The sequence below is a fragment of the Nerophis ophidion genome, linkage group LG09 (assembly GCF_033978795.1).
Source record: "Nerophis ophidion isolate RoL-2023_Sa linkage group LG09, RoL_Noph_v1.0, whole genome shotgun sequence".
NCBI classification, from domain to species: Eukaryota; Metazoa; Chordata; class Actinopteri; order Syngnathiformes; family Syngnathidae; genus Nerophis; species Nerophis ophidion.
In genome coordinates, this window is record NC_084619.1 from 45,892,056 (window position 1) to 45,915,096 (window position 23,041).

Below are 23,041 nucleotides of genomic sequence, written 5' to 3' on the forward strand. Positions count from 1 at the left end.
TGTCGTAATATTTACAGAGAAGAGCTACGCATCAAAAGTGGGAAAAAAAAGAGTGTCTTTGCGTCAAGCATTAATTCGGTTATCAAATGCAAGCGGTCACTCGCCACCAGTGTTGGCTTAGTTACTGAAAACCAGTAACTCGTTGCAGTTACTAGTTATCTTACTTCAAAAGTAACTCAGTTACTAAGTCAGTTACTTACACCAAAGAGTAAAGCATTACTGTAAAAAGTAACTATTTAGTTACTTTTTTTTCTTCTTTTTTTTTGAGGCTCCCATTAATGCTCTTTTAGCCTTAATTTCAGTACTATTATTGCACTGGAGAATGATAAATGGGTTGTACGTGTACAGCGCTTTTATACCTTTTTTTTAAGGAACTCAAAGCACTTTGACACTATTTCCACATTTACCCATTCACACACACACATTCACACACTGATGGCGGTAGCTGCCATGCACGACGCTAACCAGGACCCATCAGGAGCAAGGATGAAGTGTCTTGCTCAAAGACACAACGAACGTTACCAGGATGGTCGAATGTAACCCTCAGATTGCTGGCACGACCACTCTCCCAACTTCGCCACGCCGTCCCCAGAACAGTACAATCTGTTGATCAACTTGACATGCATTTGCATCACTGAACTCCGAGAAGCAATGTGGTCTACATACAACACACAAAGACAAAGATATGTTACAATGGGCCAATTTATTTCAGGCCAGAACAAATTGACAAAACTATTTTAAATACAGTTTGTAATACATAACATACATTGACTATCACCAATAAGTGTTAACTTATTATTTTGGTCCCGACTCCTTCCTTTCTTTCACACAGGAAATAAGCTTAATGTAAACACATAGAAGTTACGTTTTGAATGAACTGTTGCTAAAAGACGTTGAAATATGTGAACGAGTGATGTTTATAGTGTGGCCAAGGGGCCATTTGTGGAACACAACATTTATTTTACCCAAATAGCAAATTGCAGAAATAGAGTAAACAAAAAGTTTATACAAAATTAAAAAAATAGAGCTAAGAAATTAGAAAAAGGCTGAAATGTTGATGGAAGTAATGAATTAAGACACAGATATTTGCCTTTTAATATGTGTAAGGTTTTTTTTTGCCTTTTTATTAGCCTTTCATTACAAATAACAAGATGGTCAGCAACCCTCAACCTTTGTTGTCTTTTGTAGTTTTAAAAAAAAAAAGAATTTAAATTCTAAAGAGAGTTTTCAGAGAAAGAAATCTGAATCTGGAAATAAAGTGCTTTATGAATTAAGTACATTTTTATTGTTATCTTATTTTATTTTGGCCAAAATTGTGTAGCCCTACTTGTTAGCTGTTCCCTAATCCCTCTTTCTGCAATCAACAAAATTGCACAAATTGAATAAAAACATGTGAACAAACTGCCATCAGTTGAAAAAAACCTTCATCCTTACATCTCTGGAAAAAGTCACAAGTAAGTGTCCAAACAACGAAAATGTATTGTGTCTGCAAAAGGTTATGTCAACAACCGCTAACGGCAACCTTTGGGAGCTAATCAAGGTGGTGTCAATTTAAACATTTTGCATTGTATTGAAACTTTCTATTGCCATCGAGGGTAGAATTGTGATATATTTCTATTGCAGGGTGAGAAAGGAGACAAAGGATTACCAGGACCAATTGGCTCGCAAGGCATCCCAGTAAGTCACTTTTTACCCCAAAATAAAACACAGTGTAGCTTACCCCAAATAACTACTCAATGCCTATTACATGACTTTGTGCATTGGCATTGGTAGGAATCCATAGTGACAATGCATCAAAAGAGTGTCTGTCCCATATAAATTTGTGCTTGACACACCGAGTCCCAAAGTGACATATGTATGAGTAAAAATGATGCTGTATTTGTCATGTGACAATCATAGCTATAGCTTCCCCAAAATGGTTGGTGTCAGGTATAGTAAGCTCGCTCATTTCCAGAAGCTGCAAGGTTGAATCGAGGCAGGTTTTTTTGTGTGTTATAATTACTACTTTTGATTATTGTTTGACATAACAAATGCAGGCTTCACGGTGGCAGAGGGGTTAGTGCGTCTGCCTCACAATACGAAGCTCCTGCAGTCCTGGGTTCAAATCCAGGCTCGGGATCTTTCTGTGTGGAGTTTGCATGTTCTCCCCGTGAATGCGTGGGTTCCCTCCGGGTACTCCGGCTTCCTCCCACTTCCAAAGACATGCACCTGGGGATAGGTTGATTGGCAACACTAAAATTGGCCCTAGTGTGTGAATGTGAGTGTGAATGTTGTCTGTCTATCTGTGTTGGCCCTGCGATGAGGTGGCGACTTGTCCAGGGTGTACCCCGCCTTCCGCCCGATTGTAGCTGAGATAGGCGCCAGCGCCCCCCGCGACCCCGAAAGGGAATAAGCGGTAGAGACAGATAACAAATGCACATAGGGCCATACCCTATTATGTGCCTAAGTGAAAAAAGCTCCACTACTGTCCAGATTCTGGAGGCATGGCATTTTCCCCCTCACTGCAAGCTTTCATAATGTGCACTTTGGTGGAGCAATGTGGGCGTTCCCTGTCAAATTTGACCTTCCCCAAATTCACCCATCAACTTAAGTACTTTTGAAAAGCTTCTTTTATGATTGTTGCCTTTGGTAAAAGCTGAATTATTTTAGGTTTTGCTCACATTTGATTTCCTTTATTTGGAAACACTTTTCGAAACACTTGTAGCAAGGGGAACTGCACCGTTTTTGGAATTGGGCCTATCGATCACAATTGTTATGTAAGACATGACAACGGATGGATTAAAAAAAAAAAAAGCATTCTAAATATTAAATACATTTGATCAAAACCCTGCTTACAATGGACCCTATGGGAGTCGTTCAATTCTGCCTATTGTGCCCCTGAAAAACATCAAAACACCTCCATTAGGGTTTTATATACATGATGTAAGTATATATGTAATGTAGTTACAGGCACATTTAAAATAACATTTAATATTTCTGTATTTTGATCATTTTAAGCATACCCGGCGCATTAATTAAAAAAAAAAAAAAAGCATCACAACATTGGCTTTTTCTTTTCTTCATCACTAATCATCAGAGGTGGGACCAAGTCATTGTTTTGCAAGTCACAAGTAAGTCTCAAGTCTTTGCCCTCAAGTTTCAAGTCAAGTCCCGAGTCAAGACAGGCAAGTCCCGAGTCAAGTCCAAAGTCAAGACTAAAAAGTCTCAAGTCAAGTCCCAAGTGCTGCATTTTGAGTTTCGAGTCCTTTCAAGTAATTTTAATCACAGACTAATACATTTACACAGATTGTGTATGTTTTTAAAGTGCTGTATTTATTTATTAAAACCAAGTGCATTTGAAATTGCAGGGAAAAAAATAGTGCTGACATTGCAATTCATGATAGCACTATTAACCAGTCATTTTAAACATTTAACTCATTGCTTTACAGAATAAACACATTTGGAAAAACACGTTCAACTGTACTTATTTGCACAAAAGTGTTAACATTGTATTTCCATGTCATATTGCATTGTAGCCAGTTCTAGAGCAGTTTCTATCCTGTTCTTACCTTATCTCATTGATCTCATCTCATACTGTTTGTGTGTTTATGTCTGCGTACACATGAATAACATAACAAATACATGAAAATAACAATGAAGAGAGTCGTACTTTTTAGATGTCAGGGCCCTATGCAATATGTACACATATTCTTAATATAGTGTACATTTTAACTGACCTTTATTTGACTATGTTTGTCTTTTTGTAGGTGGCTAAAATACGCGGTGCTGCTGACTGCCGTCTAACGTTATGTTACTGTGTGTGACACATTGACTAACGTAACGTTATGTGTCGGTACCTCATGCAACCCTGCTTAAAAAAAATCACTTGACAAAAAGTATGAATAAGGTAGCGAACTGCAGTGGATGCAACAGATTGCCATGTTTGCAATGACGTTATAACCATAGACATATTATAAGTAGACGCCGCATTGACTGCTGTGACGCGAGCAATTTGGCCGCCATCTTGAAGTGGTGATGAGGAGCCGGCGAGCAGCCTAAACTGACAGTTGACAGGTAGAAAACAAAGATGCCGGGCGGTGCTCAGCGTTTTCCTGTTAAAATGAGCGGACTGTCTAAAATAGGAATTGGGGGATTACTTTTCACAAGTAAGATTTAACATTACCGTACTATTGCCTTCCGCCTGATTGTAGCTGAGATAGGCACCAGTGCCCACCGCGACCCCAAAGGGAATAAGCGGTAGAAAATGGATGGTTGTATTTTGTGAAAAGAATATTACCACAGGGTTGTGAAGGAGCAAAGATCTTCAATATTTGTATGTGAAAATCACAAAGAAATCTTCTGGAGGAGTATGACGCCCCTACAGGTATTTGGTTTACAAACTTTCAGCCCCACCTAAAACCAAATTCACCAGTCGCCAATGATTATGATGCATTCTCATTTTATGCAAAATACAAAACAATACTTTCTTAACAGTATGTTTGTAACCAGGAATAAGCCTTCAAGTAACAATATTCAAATACTAACATTGTTGGGTAAAACAGAATTTAGTTTTATTCTGAATCCAGTCAAACAGATTGGTGGTTTTAGCTGATATAAAAACTTACAGGATAAAGTTAAAGTACCAATGATTGTCACACACACACTAGGTATGGTGAAATCTGTCTTCTGCATTTGACCCATCCCCTTGTTCACCCCCTGGGAGGTGAGGGTAGCAGTGGGCGCCCGGGAATCATTTTGGGTGATTTAACCCCCAATTCCAACCCTTGGTGCTGAGTGCCAAGCAGGGAGGTAATGAGTCCCATTTTTATAGTCTTTGGTATGACTCGGCGTGTTAATATATGTTTACATTTAAGTATTTGGCAGACGCATTTATCCAAAGTGACACATAAAAAATACATATAAAACAATCACTGAAAACATGATCATTTAAGGGAAGAATGTAATAGAACATATTAATACAAAGTGTCAAGACAGAATAAACTCCCTGCTGCTGCAGCAACAGATATAGTCTATAGGTCCCTAAAATACATAGATATCTAATGTATTCATACATTGTTTATGTAGAATATATGCATGTATATATAACCTAATCATATTGTATCTTGAATTAAAAATTAGCTGACCGTTTTTCCCCCCTTCTCTGGGATTATATTCCCAGTATTGATCTGGGACGTCTGGTCACTTATAGCATATAGAAATATTATATTACTGTTAAGCAAACTATGAATAATAAAACACACCAAAACATGTGTCCTTTTATCATAGTTACACGTATGACAAAAAAGCAGGTGAAAATCAGTGGTTTTTAGTGAGGTAAAATGAATGAAATGCGCCGACTGGTTATTTCTCCTGCCAAATGAATTGCACTGAGTGGAACGGATCACCACTCCAAGATGGCGGCCGCGCGTCTCGTCTCCTCAGCGCCAGTAGCAGAAGCGCTCTATGCTGTGTCTACTTATAAGATGTTTATGGTTCTAACGTTAGCAGTGAGTTTACAGCCTCACTCATTTAACTAGACAGCAAATAAAAGTCACATTACTCAGCCAATAAACTTTAGCTTACAATCAAAACTTACCCTTCTTTGTGCATCTTCAAATGTCGAACAAAATTGGAAGTTGTGTCTACATATTCGAACTGCATGTTTTTCATACGGCAATTAGTTTTTTGTTGACCAAGTCGTAGTTTTTAAACCCGAACGAAACCAACTTTGGCATATTTTTTTTCTCAATGGCGCGTTGTTTGAGAATTATTCTTTCTTGGTTTTCCTGCAATTTGATTGGATGAATGCTGTGGGACCAAAACAACAGTATTAATTTGATTGGCTGTTGTACTGAGAGCATACAAGCTGACGGGAACAACACGCAGACAGACACAAGTACAAAATGAATGATACGGAGCGCTCCTGAATAACTTTTTAATCTTTGGGTTTCGGGGAAAGTAGCAAGTCATGTCAAGCCAAACGGCTCAAGTCCAAGTTAAGTCACAAGTCATTGATGTTAAAGTCTAAGTCGAGTTGCAAGTCTCTTTACATTTTGTCAAGTCAAGTCTAAAGTCATCAAATTCATGACTCGAGTCTGACTCGAGTCCAAGTCATGTGACTCGAGTCCACACCTCTGCTAATCATTACTCACAGCAGACTTTATGAGAGCCAACAAACATGATAAAACATCACTTACTGTGCAACGTCTGTTGTCATTAGGATGCCGACTGCAAGAATGTTCATATATTCCCATTTAGATGAAAAATGTCTCATAATCCTTTGAGGGTGCAGGGGAACAAGTGCGTTTTATGCCCTCGCCAGTTCCAAAACTTAAATGGCTGTCAAAGTGTCGAATTATGTTCTCACCCATCTACTTTCCAGGTGAGAGGCATGATTTATGATCTACAATAAACTTACAGGGAGCAGGGAAGCAAGGAAATAGCAGACCACTTAATGATGTAAACATAGGAACAAACGGAGGTGATCACGTCGCCGCCATAATTTGTCTGCGTTAGCGCTTATTATAACAATATCACCAATACTTGGGTAATATTCAAATCACGAAATGTAAATTGAGTATTGTTGGCACTTTTTGAATGGTTATTTATTGGATTTCCTCTTAAAGAAATACAAATAATATCAAGATAATATCTAATTGGGAAACACTAAATATTAAAGGCAACCGTTAACAAAGTGATCAATGCAAACCGATGCATTTTTGAAATCGCCATCTTATCCTTCTTATATTCAAGCTAGAAAATAGAAGGTTCTGTATCAAAAGTTGTCCCTAAGTTGTCTTTGTAGTCTCTCACGAAGTATGCCGTTAGTAGTAAGTTTCTTGTTGAAGGGAAAAACGAACCCTATGTTAAGTGTGTGAAATTAATATGCCGCCGTATGCTTAAAATAAAGAAAATATATAAATATTACATGTTATTATAAATGTGCCTGTTACTACATTCCATAAATACTTGCAGTGTGTATGTAAAACGTTGACGGAGGTATTTGGATGTTTTTTAGAGCGCTGTATAGGCAGAATAGAGTGACTCACATTGACTCTTATGTTAGCTGACTTTTGCTAAAATGTATTTACAATTTAGATTGCATAAAAAAAGAAAAACGTATGTGCTATTGTCTTACATTGGGATTTTGAATGATACGCAAAATACATTCAAAAAAAAAGTGTGGTACCCCTTTAAGCACAAATAGGTATGGGTTTTAATGGGTTAAAATATAATAGTTATACTACATTAGATCGTTTAAAAAAATCATGTGAATACTTTGTCAGATATCAGAAGTGTTTGTAGTGGTTGTAGTTTGTGACTGAAACATTCCTGTTTTATGTTGCTGTGGTTGTTTGCACTTTGAAATATCTTAATATTTGAGTCTGCTTATTGAGTGCTTGTATTTCTTTTTCAGGGTTTAACAGGACCACAAGGACTCAAAGGCAACCGGGTAAGATTACAGAAAAAAAAAAAAGAACATTTTTGCTTGCTTTGAATATATGACTGAAAAAAGTTATAACTTCAAAGGCTCACAATTGGCTTCAAGTATAATGCTCTTGATGCTCTCTTTTACATTGCATTAGGAAAACCCTTTTGTCACATGGTTTGCCTTGAATGTTTGAAGTGATTATGAATAATAAACTTCAAGATGTCATCCCAGAAGCAAGTATCTGAACAATTGATGATACTCGATTATATAAACATTTATTCTATGACTACATTTTCATGCACTCAATATTCCAGTTAAGGTTGATATTGTCTTTAAGACATGATGTTTTTGCAATAAGAATATTCTTATTTGCATAGTATTAGGCATCAAGTGAAACAATCCAAGTACAGTATATAAGTACAAATACCTATATGAATGTAGATGTATGTACAAACCCCGTTTCCATATGAGTTGGGAAATTGTGTTAGATGTAAATATAAACGGAATACAATGATTTGCAAATCCTTTTCAACCCATATATTTGATGTTCAAACTCATAAACCTTTTTTTTTTTTTTGCATATGATAATTAACTTATAATTTCATGGCTGCAACACGGGCCAAAGTAGTTGGGAAAGGGCATGTTCACCACTGTGTTATATCACCTTTTCTTTTAACAACACTCAATAAACGTTTGGGAACTGAGGAAAACAATTGTTGAAGCTTTGTAAGTGGAATTCTTTACCATTCTTGCTTGATGTACAGCTTAAGTTGTTCAACAGTCCGGGGTCTTGTTGTCATATTTTACGCTTCATAATGCGCCACACATTTTCGATGGGAGACATATCTGGACTCCAGGCGGGCCAGGAAAGTATCCGCACTCTTTCACTACGAAGCCACGCTGTTGTAACACGTGACTTGGCATTGTTTTGCTGAAAAAAGCAGGTGCGTCCATGATAACGTTGCTTGGATGACAACATATGTTGCTCCAAAACCTGTATGGATCATTCAGCATTAATGTTGCCTTCACAGATGTGTAAGTTACCCATGCCTTGGGCACTAATACACCTCCATACCATCACAGATGCTGGCTTTTGAATTTTGCGCCTACAACAATCCGGATGGTTATTTTCCTCTTTGTTCCGGAGGACACCACGTCCACAGTTTCCAAATATAATCTGAAATGTGGACTCGTCAGACCATAGAACACTTTTCCACTTTGCATCAGTCCATCTTAGATGAGCTCGGGCCCAGCGAAGCCGGCGGCGTTCCTGGGTGTTGTTGATAAATGGCTTTCGCTTTGCATAGTAGAGTTTTATGAAGTGTTCCTGTGGTGATATCCTTTACACACTGATGTCGGTTTTTGATGCAGTACAGCCTAAGGGATCATAGGTCCGTAATATCATCGCTTACGTGCAGTGATTTCTCCAGATTCTCTGAACCTTTTGATGATTTTACAGACCGTAGATGGTAAAATCCCTAAATTCCTTGCAATAGCTCGTTGAGAAATGTTGTTCTAAAACTGCTCGACAATTTGCTTACAAATTGGTGACCCTCACCCCATCCTTGTTTGCGAATTACTTAGCATTTCATGGAAGCTGCTTTTATACCCAACCATTGCACCCACATGTTCCCAATTGGCCTGCACACCTGTGGGATGTTCCAAATAATTGTTTGATGAGCATTCCTCATCTTTATCAGTATTTATTGCCAACCTTTCCCAACTTCTTTGTCACGTGTTGCTGGCATCAAATTCTAAAACTAATGATTATTTGCAAAAAAAAAAATGTTTATCAGTTTGAACATTAAATATGTTGTTTTTGTAGCATATTCAGCTTAATATGGGTTGAAAATGATTTGCAAATCATTGTATTCCGTTTATATTTACATCTAACACTCATATGGAAACGGGGTGTGTATATGTATACAAATATGTATACATATGTATATACATGCATCTATATATATATATACATCCAAATATTATGTAGTATATATATATATATATATATATATATATATATATATATATATATATGTATATATATATATATATATATATATATATATATATATATATATATATATATATATATATATATATGTATATATAAATATACAAATATGTTTATATATATACACACTACATTATATATGGATATATGGATATATATATATATATATATATATATATATATATATATATATATATACCACATAATATATTGATGTATAGATGTGTGTGAGTATGTATATATATATATATATATATATATATATATATATATATATATATATATATATATATATATATATATATATATATATATATGTGTATATATACATATATATATATATATATATATATACACAGCCAAATGCCAAATGCTATATATAACCCAGTGTGGCCACTGAGTCGAAAGTTTGGGGACCCCTGTTTTAGTGTTTGTTTATAGCTTTGTACCCAGCCTCTAAAAGTTGTAGGTCATCCTCCATGTATTCAGGCTCAAAAAGATACAATTCTAGATCATGTTTTGTCCCAAAGTTGTTGTTGTTGTCGGCACTCATGACGTAAGAGTTGTTGCTGTTGTTGTTGTTGTAGCGTTCATTGCTAAGCGCTCTGTGAAATCAATGTGGCCAGGAAATAAGTAACAATAATGTTTAAAATTAGCAAAATGCTTAAAAAATGAAGGGAACACATTCTAGATCTGAATTAATACAATATTGTTATTAAACACTTTGTTATTTACATAGTTGAGAATGTGCTGACAACAAAAGTACACTAAAATCAACAGAAATCAAATGTATGGAGGTCTGTATTTGGAGTCACCTTCAAATTAAAGTGGGAAAACAAAGAACAGGTTGCCTATACCATTTGCACAAAAGCATGTGAAATTGATTGTCAATCAGTGTTGGTTCCTAAGTGGACAGTTTGATTTCACAAAAGTGTGATTGACTTAAGAGTTACATTTAAGTGTTCCCTTTATATTTATGAGCAGTTTTTTACATGTTATTATGAATGTACCGGTTACTACATGACATATACAAAAACAACATGTACGTTAACCTTGTTAGAGGTTATTAGAAGTTTGGATGTTGATAAGGGGTTTTATAGGCAGAATAGGTGAATCCCTATCACCCAAATGCACGGAAAAGGGAAAACATAAGCCATTGTCTCACATAAACAGTGTGAATGATTGGCAAAATTCCCAAAAACTGCAGGTTTGTTTTATGGAATAACTGTCAGTATACAGTAGCTTTGTTAAAATACCGATCACAGTATGTAAATGGAGCATTGTTGGTGGTTTTTGGATGTTGTTTTGTTTTGTTTTTTTAGGGCGCTTCAAAAGCAGGTCAATCCTCATTTGCTGCCTTTTGTCAGCGTTTTTTTTTAATGCACAAAAAAAAGTATGTGTTCTTGTCTCACATAAGGATTTTAAATGATGCGCAAAATTAAAAATAAAGAGAAGTGTTTATTTTATATGAACTAATATTGGACTTGATACAGGTATAACCCAGTGGTTCCTAAGGACATTTTAATAACTGGAAAATCCTTTTGATTCAGAATTTGTCATTTGAAAAATATAAAAAGTTTTCATAATATCTACTATATTCTGGTAGTTACAGGAATTTTACGTGCATGGAAATGTGGTCATTGATACTATTCAGGTTTAGATAGGAGCTGGACATTCTGTTGTCTTGAGATATTAATTTACAGCAGACCTTATTATGTAGACGTCAGTGTGAGAGGCGTCGACATAATCAGGTCTGCTGCGGTTGTCACGATCGAATCAGAATGAGCGGACATTTAAGATGAAACTGTGCATTTTATCGAAGCTGACTTTGATCCCCTCCCTCTAAAAGAATGTTTCTCTTTCCCTCCCATTAACATGTTTAATTGTTCCACTCCCACATTTCATAAGCTCCTTCAACACCTTCTACTGACTCCCATGGAATAGTAGCGTGTGCATAATCGAGTCACATTTATTCCACTTTGTGAATGAATCCAAAAAATCTCAGAACATGTCAAGTTTGATCACAAGTATGACGAAGTTGAAGGTGTTGATTAAGCGATGGCATAGTGTAGATGTTTTTACTCTTGTGTCCTATCTTCCTTTGTTTCCGCAGGTCTTCCTATCCCCTTTTCCTTCCCTCCACCTTTGCCCCCTGGCTCGTTTTACCACAGGGGTTACCCTCTCTCCCTCTCACAAGCTTCGGCCTCCTGCTTCTCCTCCTGCATTCTAATTCCAAGTCCTAGGTTAATCCTTCTCCTCTTACACTTCCTTCTTCCTATTCCTGTTACAACTTAACAGCACATTCACCATGCAAGTGCTCATGAAGCCCCTCCAAACCCCTGACTCTTTCCCTGTTCCCCTAAATGCCGATCAGATACTCGCGGCTTCAGTTATTAATATTATTGGTTGAGCCAAAAATTACTTTTTATATGGCAAAAATAAACTAAAAACCTTTCAGTATGTTTAATTTCATAGCATCCATTCTGTTATGGTTAGGGCACACTCACAGTTAAACATGCTTACAAACCTGGACATATCGTTTAACAACTGATCACTTTTCCTATTGGTTTATCACTGCCACCTTGTATATAACAGGATTAGTTTACACAAAGTTACCTCTTAAATTAGAAAAATGCAGTTGCTCCAGCTCACCTGTGAATAGGGCTGTTCCGATCCGATATTGATATAAGTCGGATATCAACAAAAAAGCAAGTATCGGATGATATCGACTCGCATATAAAATGTATGTGTATAATCTCCGATTCAAGCAGTCATGTAGCATTTTTACTTGTGCAAAGCTAGACAGCCAGTTAACATTTAAATATTCTCCAATAAGCACACACAGTTGTTTTTTTCTTGTATTTTAGTCAAGTCATTTACAAAAGGTAAATATGGTAGACTACAGGCTGCAAGGATCTACCAGCTACACAACAGCCAAGTACACGATAGCACACAAGCTAGACTTTCATAGTAAGTGTCCTTAATTTAACATTATTGCAGTCTAAAACAGCACATTTGTCAATATATACAAGTATAAAATAATTATAGTTGCATATTATTTACACATAAAAAGTCTCCAAAGCAGAAGCGTATTGGATAGTTGCTCACCAAGGTTCATTATGTCTTCTTGTTCAGAGATTTAAACATGTTCTTGTTGTTAGTCAATATTTGCGGTATATTAGATGGAATGTTTACCTGACATGTTTTGATTGTCATCTGCAGTCTTCTTTAGAAGGGTCACATGACCACTGTTAGCTGTTTTTATAGGCGTGGCCAACCATGCACACCTGTCAAGTCTACCTTGTCTGTATATGTATACATGGTACCCTTGCCGCCTAATGGTTCATGGAGGAGGGAGTTCATGTATGTGAGGGCATGACTGCTCCCTCATCTCGAATTCCTTGTGCCGCTTCCTAATTTGATTGCCTCCTTAATCCATCATTTGAATTTGGTATTTTCTGTCCCAAAGATTTTGCCATTGTTCCAGTCTTTGATGTGGTTATTTATTATACATCTGGAGGACTCTCTCCTCCATTAACCATCAGGCTTTGGTGGTGGGGAGCCAAGCAAGTAGGCTTGGTCTGCCTGGTTGGCTCCCCCCCCACCACCGCTGGAGGAGGGAGTCCCAGCTATGCGAGAGCATCAATGCTCCCTCATACCAATTGATGGTTTGCTTGGGCCACTTCCTTAATTCAGTTGCCTCCAATGATTTTGACGTTGTCCCAGTCCATGATGTATAAACACAATAATAATAATCACATCATGGACTGGAACAACACCAAAATAATTGGGGCATAAAATACCAAATTCAAACGATGGGTTTAGGAAACCTTCAAATAAAAGAAACAGCACAAGGAAATCGCGATGAGGGAGCAGTCAATGGTTGTATTAATAAAGTCAGAATCTATGCCAGCTGCACGAACATAAAAGTAAGCCACAGGGGGTGAAAAATACATGAGTGAGGTGCCAAAATGCCAGATGGTTGAAAATCCCAAACAGACATTTTTGCGAAGTGCAAAAAATGACCATAATTAGTAGATGGGGCAAATGATTAATTCTTAGATGCATCTAAAATGATTTAAGCATATTTAAGTATGTTAAATAAAGTAATACAAATAGTTCTATCGTGCGGAACTACTATAGCTTTGACACAAATGGATCATAACACCGTAGGACACGGAAAGACTTACTGAATGTGAAGTATTGAAACAAAAATGATTAAATAATTTGTACATTTTAACAGAAGTCTAACTTAAACCACTTTATAACAGAGAGGAACCAGCTAAAACACAGTAAACTAGCAATTAGATTAATAAATCAGTAAAGACAATAATATCCATACAATGTGACAACATTGTGAGCCACAGATATGAATAAGTGCGCAATCGAATAAATAAAATGCTAAGCTTTTATGTCTCTAACTCTGAACATCTTCAGCAGGTTCATTCTTTCAAACATTCGCTAACACTGACTTAAATGTTCCTTCCTCTCATCCCCAACTTCTGCTTCTGCACTACAGATTTGTTCTTCTAGCTAACAATGCCCTTAGTCAATGAGAGCTACATATGGCTCATGTTGTCTCAATAACACTTGAGTTCGTATGGCAGAAAAGTACATTTTACCACAAAGGAGGACTCAAAGTTGTCATTTTTGATACACTGTTGTTTGCAGGGAGAGAGGGGCAAGAAAGGCAACAGGGGGGCCAAAGGGGATAAGGGAGACCAAGGAGCACCTGGATTAGATGCCCCATGTCCGTTGGTATGTCATCTGATGTGTGACTCCGAGCCCAAACAAAGTGTCACAGGAGACATCTTCTTTTTGGCTCGGCTATTACGTGACTCTAATCAACTTCCGGGCTGCTCTGGTCACAAAGTAATTTTTCCAAAAAATCCAAAATTGGATATTTTGACCCCGAAGTATGTTTATTCAACATGAATACTGCTAAACTGCAATCGGGTCAAACCAGAAATCAGCCCGTGGAACATTTTCTTTTCTCTCTAGGAAATGGACTGACTGGAATTAGTCACTGATTTTGAGTATCAGCATACTATTCACTTGGCTTTAAGGGCTCCCAGACTTCACTAACTGGTTCTTCAACACTTTTGAAGACATTGTGTTTCTCATTTAAATTCACTCTTTGTTTTCTTAAGGTCTTACGGTTGCCATAATTTGTTCAACATAAATGCTCTCATCTCAGTGACGTTCCTGTCAGTCCCAGGGGCCTGCATGTTGAGGTAAACCTGCACCCGGTCACCCAAGGACAGAAGGGCGAGTCCTTGTCTCTGTGAACAACAGCGGACCACTTGGGTGCAAAGCTGGTTTTTCAATGGATGATTTCACAAACAGGGTTTCCGAGGCTTTAAGGGGGAGAAAGGTGAACCGGGCTTGCCTGGTCTGGACGGGCTGGATGCCCCTTGCCCTGTGGTATGGTGCTCTTTCCTTCCCTTTCCCAGCATGCCCTCACCCAAATTAATCCTGAATTTATATTAAAATTATAAATACTTGCACATTTTAAACCATAAGAAACCATGCTGGGAACTAATCAAGTCCATAAATGACATTTTGGAGTCATCATGTCCCAGGGTATTGCTTCTTCAAAATAGCCACCAGTCTGTTAGGTAGCTCATTTACAAAATCAAATTTTCTACAGTTAAAGCTAATTTTTAATCAATTTATTAAATGTAATGCTTTAATAAGGTGTCACATGTTACAGTTGAACTGTTTTTACTATATTTATTCAATTAAATCATACAAAACATTGTCGGAAAATCAGCAAAATAGCAGTTCACAGGTAAGTTAGGTAATTTCAAAAAGCTTATTTGTTTCCATTGAAACTAATTTTAAATCCAATTAATAATTACAATTCTTTATAGTGTGCCATATATTACAATTAAGCTGTTTGTCTTGTATGTATTCAATTCCTAGAAAACAAGCTAGCAAAATATCTCTATTGCGGTCCTAAAATTAATTGGGAAAACGACTAACTTGACACATGTGTCACTATAGAAAAAATGCTAATAGACAAATGTCACTGTTTCAATTATTTTCAATGAATATATATTTCGTACACAATACAGGCATGTGCAAAACTCACAATATGGACTTTAAATTCAATTAATTTAAAAAATATTTATCTTTTTCTTGTTCTTGTTATTACAAAATCTTATTTTGGTGTTTTATGTTATCGTTAACAAAGTCAGGGAGTAAGTCTCTGGATACAGGAAGGCTTTGAGGGCAAAACCCAAATAATTTAAATGGGAGCCAGTTATTTTCTTTAGTTACTGTGCATAATACACCATATTTTGTTTAAATTCAATACCACGGATACATCTGATAAGAAACGCTTTCTAAAAAATGTGTTATTGTATTTACTTTAGTTACTTGCGATAACAAAAAAAAATCACTTATATGATGAAAGTATCGGATTGGGACTCCAATTGATTCAGGATCAGAGACTAAAATTGTTGGATCCCTCCCTGTAGTATTGAGGAAAAACCAACACTAACGTGTTCAACTTGCTATGCCGTTCATCAAGCATCATTTTAGATAGATCTGTATTCTTATGGGTTAAATTAAATTGCTTCATTCACCATATGCAGAAAGAATGAAGTCTTTTGGTGAGGAGATAAAGTGCCTCATAAGTAATACATTATCTATCTTCAAAACACTTATTTGTAGCTAACATGGCATGAAAAAAAGTTATTGGGCATGAATGTTTAAGCATTTTTACACAATAAGCAATGTTTCCTTTGTCTTCTCTTGCATGGAGCACCAATTCTAAGGAACATTACCAAGGGTTGTGCATAGCATAGTGGGATCTAGGATCTACAGTAAAGCATTTTTTCGTGTTCACTCAAGTATGTTTTGACTTTTTGGACAACCAAAGCTTGCCTGGATGAAACTGAGCTGCTTGACTTGCGCACTGCAGTTCCTTATTTGTAGTGAACTAGATTTCCCTCTGATGCAGCTTTGTGCATGCTTTATCAGCCAGATCTGAAATATTTAGGATGTGCAATAAACATTACGAAAGTCAATTGAATGTGTGGTTAGCAGACTTTTCACAGTCTCTTACCTTTTCAGACTATCAGGACATGTATCCACTATTCTCAAAAATATCCGCTTGTCTATTTATTCTACACCCCAATACCTTGTTTTTAAACTTGTACGGGTATTTCCTAACTTTAAATGAGTTTGTTTTACATTGTCGTTCTTTTTGCTTCCATCTTTTTGCATTACAATTACTGTACCTGTAGTGGTACCTCTGTTTTCACTAGATATCCGTTCAAAAGGTCAGACAGAAATTAAAACCAATAAAATTATGTAAATCCAATTAATCTATTCTAGAAACCCAAAAATAAGAACCAGTTTTATTGATAACAACTATAGTTTACGTGCAGAAAACAATGTGAAATCTATCCATCCATCAATTTTCTACTGCTTGTCCCTTTCGGGGTAGCGGGGGGCGCTCGAGCCTATCTCAGCTACAATCAAGCAGAAGGCGGTGTACACCCTGGACAAGTCGCTACGTCATCGCAGGGCCAACACAGATTGACAGACTACATTCACATACTAGGGCCAATTTAGTGTTGCCAATCAATCTTTCCCCAGGTGCATGTCTTTGGTGGTGTCAGGAAGCCGGAATACCCGGAGGGAACCCACGCAGTCACGGGGAGGACATGCAAACTCCACACAGAAAGATCCCGAGCCTGGGATTGAACTCAGGACCTTCGTATTGTGAGGCACATGCACTAACCCCTATACCACCGTGCTGCCCACAATGTGAAATAGGCTATATATAAATGTCAAATTGGTAAAAGGTAACGTTTACCTTTTGTGGCAATTAGCGGCGAGTGAGGTGGGGACGCCACCTTTGTACTTTATTTAGTATGAGGTAATAATGTAGAGAGGCTAAATCACTAACGCATGGGATTCTTTGTTTTGGTACTGGATTTCGCAAAATGATACGGAGTTGAAAGACTAGTGTGTTATGTGCAATGGTTGATCATACAATAACGATAAATGGTATTTAAAAACGGGAACAAAATATTGGCAAAAATGATCGTCAAAAAACAATCCATACGAAAAGAGGGGAGTATGACAACTGAGTTACCACTGCATGTGAAAAAATACTAAAGTCAATAACTTCCAATAAGTTTGTATTGGTGATGAGGAAAGAACAATTTGTTTTAACAACAAAGTGACAACCTTGGAATATTTACAGTATTATTTGAAGACTAGACTGGTTTGACTAGATCTGACCAATTTAAGTCTTTGAGAATGAACTGATGAAACCTACTCTGAGACGCAAAACTTCTTCTAAGGCAAACTGAACACCCAGTTGCGATGGATTGAATGTTTTGACAGTACAATGACCTGGATGAACAAAAACATCCGTAGACATTCTTTGAGGCAAAGAAAAAGAACGATAAATATTCCAACTAAATCAAATTGGACCGGTGCATTTAACAGTGGCTGGCAAAATGGTTGGTTAAACTAAGCATAAGTTTGATCCAGTGGAGAGTAGTAACTACTGTGTTTTCAAGTAGATCTTTGCTGCAAGCTACAAGCAAAATTATAAGCATGTTCCCTTCTAAAACATTCAAACATTCTTAAAAAAGCAACAATAACTATGTAACAGTAAATTACATAGTTATGTAACAGTACATTACATAATCCGTTTTTCGGTCTGGTAAGGAGGCGTTCCAAAGTCTCACATATTACACATTAAGCGACGGGACAAGAAGTGTTTATGCATGATGTGTCTACTCATTATACAAATACACTGCAATAAAAACCATCTACCATTGTAAAAGTCACTTTTTTTTAAAGCATTTGAGCTTCACGGTGAAATACATGAACGGACTAAGACAAGTGGATAAGACGAGAGCAGTGTGATGGTACACGGGGCTTCTATGTGCAACTAATAATTAGTTTTGCCCTAATCCGTCATTGACATCGGTCCGATATCAGATAAAAGTCAAATATTGGATTACGTGGCAGTGCACGTAAAATGTGTGATATAATGTGTGATATAATGCCACGGTGGAAGAGGGGTTATTACGTCTGCCTCACAATACAAAGGTCCTTAGTAGTCAGGGTTCAATCCCGGGCTCGGGATCTTTCTGTTTGGAGTTAGCATGTACTTCCCGTGAATGCGTGGTTTCCTCCCACCTCCAAAGACATGCACCTGGGGATTGTTGATTGGCAACACTAAATGGTCCCTAGTGTGTGAATGTGAGCGAATGTTGTCTGTCTATCTGTGTTGGCCCTGCGATGAGGTGGCGACTTGTCCAGGGTGTACGCCGCTTTGCTCCCGATTGTAGCTAAGATAGGCACCAGCGCCCCCCGCGACCCCAAAGGGAATAAGTGGTAGAAAGTGATAAATAAATGATAAATGGGTTGTACTTCTATAGCGCTTTTCTACCTTCAAGGTACTCAAAGCGCTTTGACACTACTTCCACATTTACCCATTCACACACACATTCACACACTGATGGAGGGAGCTGCCATGCAAGGCGCCAACCAGCAACCATCAGGAGCAAGGGTGAAGTGTCTTGCTCAGGACACAACGAACGTGACGAGGTTGGTACTAGGTGGGATTTGAACCAGTGACCCTCGGGTTGGGCATGGCCACTCTCCCACTGCGCCACGCCGTCCCAAGTGGATGGATAATGTCCAATACAAACAGTCCTAGGAACCGTACCCATGCGACATCCGTTGCACCGGTCACCCAGGGGGTGTCTCCTACATCTGCGGTCCCTTCCAAGGTTTCTCGTTGTTCCCATTGGGTTGAGTTTTTTCTTGCCCTGATGTGGGATCTGAGCCAAGGATGTCGTTATGGCTTGTGCAGTACTTTGAGACATTTGTGCTTAAGGGCCATAGACCTAAACTGTGATTGATTGATTTATATGCACGCATGTAAACAGTTGTCCTCATAAGTTTACATACCCTGGAATAAATTGATGACTTATTGGCCATTCTTCAGAGAATATGAATGATAAAACAGAAGCCTTTCTTCCGTTCATGGTTAATGGTTGGTGAAGCTATTTATTGGCAAACAACTGTGCTTACTTTTTTTAGATCAAAATTACAAAATAAAGTACCCAAATGACCCTGATCAAAAGTTTACATACATTGTGACTTTTACCTGATAACATGAACAAAAGTTGACACAAACAGGTTTGCATGTCTAATTAAGGTTCCCATCCTAACCTGTGACCTGTTTGTTTGTAATTAGCGTGTGTGTAAAAGGCCAGGAAGTTGCTGGGCTTCTGACAGACCATTGCATCTTACATCCAGAGCTGCACAGAAGTCTTTGGATTTTGAGTCATGGGGAAAGCAAAATTGTTGTCAAAGGATCTGCGAGAAAAAGCAATTGAACTAAATAACACAGGAAAATGGGGAAGGGAAAACAATGAAAAAATTTGAGAATACTAATCAGCAGTGTTGAAATGTTGAATAAAAAGCGGAAAATGATGGAAAACCAGGGTCAGGTAGACCAGTGAAGATGCAAAAAAAAAATACACAAATAACTTCAGCTGAAATACAGGATTCTCAGAAAAAATGTGTTGTGGTTGTTTGAAGACGCACAAGAAATAGGCACTTGAAGAAAAATGGGCTGCATTGTTGAGTTGCTTGAAGAAAGCCATTTCTGCGCAAATTTCACAAAGTATCCAGCTTACATTACCTCCAACAGCGCAGATACAAGCCTCAAAACTTCTGGAACAAAGTAATTTGGAGAGATGAGACCAAAATTAAACTTTTTGGTTACAACCATAAACGTTACTTTTGGAGAGTAATCAACAAGGCTTATGATGAATTGAACACTGTTCCTACTGTGAAACACATAGGTGGATCACTGCTGTTTTGGGGATTTGTGAGCTACAAAGGTACAGGAAACTTTGCCAAAATTGATGGCAACATGAAAGCAGCATGTTATCAGAAAATGGTAAATGGGTTGTACTTGTATAGCGCTTTTCTACCCCTTTTTAAAGAGCCCAAAGCGCCATGACAGTATTTCCACATTCGCACACTAATGGCGGGAGCTGCCATGCTAGGCGCTCACCAGGACCCATCGGGAGCAAGGGTGAAGTGTCTTGTCCAAGGACACAACGGACGTGACTAGGACGGTAAAAGGTGGGGATTGAACCAGTAACCCTCAGATTGCTGGCACAGCCACTCTACCAACTTCGCCACGCTGTCCCTTGTAATACTGTAAGATAACTTGCACTCATCAGCCCGCAAGCTGGGCATGGATTTTTTTGGACAGTCCAACAAGACAACAATCCGAAACACAAGTCCAAGTCGACCTGTCATTGGCTACAGCCGAACAAAGTGTAGGTTCTATAGTGACGATCTGAAACCTGACCTCAATATTATTGAGCCACTCTGGGGAGATCTCAAACTTGCAGTTCATGCAAGACAGCCCAGGATGTTACAGAAACTGGAGCAAAACATGAAAAGCCGTGTATAATTCTTAGAATGAAGGGAACACATTATTTAAGTGTCTATATTAGCTATAATAGCTTACTATCAAAATGACAACGTATCGTAGGCAGAAGCAAATCTTTGTTGACAGAAATGTAGATATGTAATATTCATTCTACACATTTTTACAACATTAGAAACCATTAGTAAATCAGAGGCTACTCAGAAGGTGAGGTGGCCAAAGGTATAGAGGTGTGTGTCCAAGTTAAAGGAAATGGCAGGCTGTCTTATTTTAATATATTTATTACAATCTTTGGCAAGCTATGTCATGTTTGTTGTGGTCTGGAACAACATGTCACACAAACAACTATCAGAAATGCAGCCAATATTACATACAAATAATGTTATTGGACATGCAAAACTAAATTATATACAAAGAGGATAAATGTAAAGGATATTAAATGAGCTCAAATATGCCTACAAATGAGGCATAATGATGCAATTTGTGCATACAGCTAGCCTAAATAGCATGTTAGCATTGATTAGCTTGCAGTCATGCAGCGACCAAATATGCCTGATTAGTTGTCCAACAAGTCAATAACATCAACAAAGCACACCTTTGTGCATTCACACAGAGCATGAAACTTTTGGTGGACAAAATGAGACAAAGATGGAGTGGAAGATGTTACATGTAAAAAAAACTGTTGCGTCATAGTCCACACTATGGTGAGTTCAAGAACCATCGAAATAAGTAGGACGATGGATGGATGGAAAACGATGTTCACCAATTACTCTCATCAGTGAACTATACACAAATACATATCAAACAGTGGGCTTTCTAACAATTGGGAAAGATTGTGTCATGTTTATCGTCAAACAAAAAACATATTATAACCCAAAAAAATATTTTTCCCCCATCTTTTTCCATTTTCAATCCTTTTTTTATAATGCTCTAGGGAGTCACTAGAGCGGCGCTACAGAGCCGCATGCAGCTTGAGAGCCGTGGGTCGCTGACCCCTGCCCTCACCATTAATTTTGAGTGGAAGAAAGGCGTTTGTGTTATCATTGTAATGTAAACTCATGAGCACAACACTATATATATATATATCTATATATATATATATATAGATATATATATATATATATATATAAATATATACATCCATCCATCCATTTTCTACCGTTTGTCCCTTTCGGGGTCAGGTGGGTGGGGGTGCTGGAGCCTATTTCAGCTGCATTCGGACGGTAGGCAGGATAAACCCTGTGGACAAGTCGCCACCTCATCGCAGAGCCAACACAGATAGACAACATTCACACTCAAATTCACACACTAGGGCTAATTTAGTGTTGCCAATCAACCTATCCCCAGGTGCATGTCTTTGGAGGTGGGAGGAAGCCCGAGTACCCGTCTGTTTCACAATACGAAGATCCTTAGTAGTCCTGGGTTCAATCCCGGGCTCGGGATCTTTCTGTGTGGAGTTTGCATGTTCTCCCCGTAACTGCGTGGGTTCCTTCCAGGTACTCCGGCTTCCTCCCACTTCCAAAGACATGCACCTAGGGATAGGTTGATTGGCAACACTAAATTGGCCCTAGTGTGTGAATGTGAGTGTGAATGTTGTCTGTCCATCTGTGTTGGCCCTGCGATGAGGTGGCGACTTGTCCAGGGTGTACTCCGCCTTCCGCCCGATTGTAGCTGAGATAGGCACCAGCGCCCCCCGCGACCCCAAAGGGAATAAGCGGTAGGAAGTGGATATATATATATATATACAAGCCTTTTTCGCAGGTTTCCCTGATCGTCAGGGGATCTTATTTATATATATATATATATATATATATATATATATATATATATATATATATATATATATATATATTTATATATATATATATGTATATGTATATATACATATATATATGTATATGTATATATACATATATATATGTATATATATATATATATATATATATATATATATATATATATATATATATATATATATATATATAAAATGTAATACTATTGTCATATCATGATAATGCATTTTGATGAGACATTCTTGCTGTGTCCTGCAAATTTGACAGGGACAATCGAACTAACACATCCTAAAGGACTGTAGCATGGCTGCCAGCGAACTGGCTGCCAAAGTAACTCCACATCAAACTTTCAAAGTATGCTTCCGGCAAAAACA

At 37.8% G+C, this 23,041-nt stretch overlaps 1 protein-coding gene across 1 annotated transcript in view; it reads left to right on the forward strand.

The window, feature by feature from the left end:
* The window catches only part of col13a1 (collagen, type XIII, alpha 1), a 151,158-nt gene that overhangs the window by 102,970 nt on the left and 25,147 nt on the right, over positions 1-23,041 (forward strand). Inside the window, exons 34-36 of the mRNA XM_061911054.1 lie at positions 1,624-1,677; positions 7,397-7,432; positions 14,097-14,183. Coding sequence (XP_061767038.1) covers positions 1,624-1,677; positions 7,397-7,432; positions 14,097-14,183 — 177 coding nt within the window. The remainder of the gene's footprint in view (positions 1-1,623; positions 1,678-7,396; positions 7,433-14,096; positions 14,184-23,041) is intronic.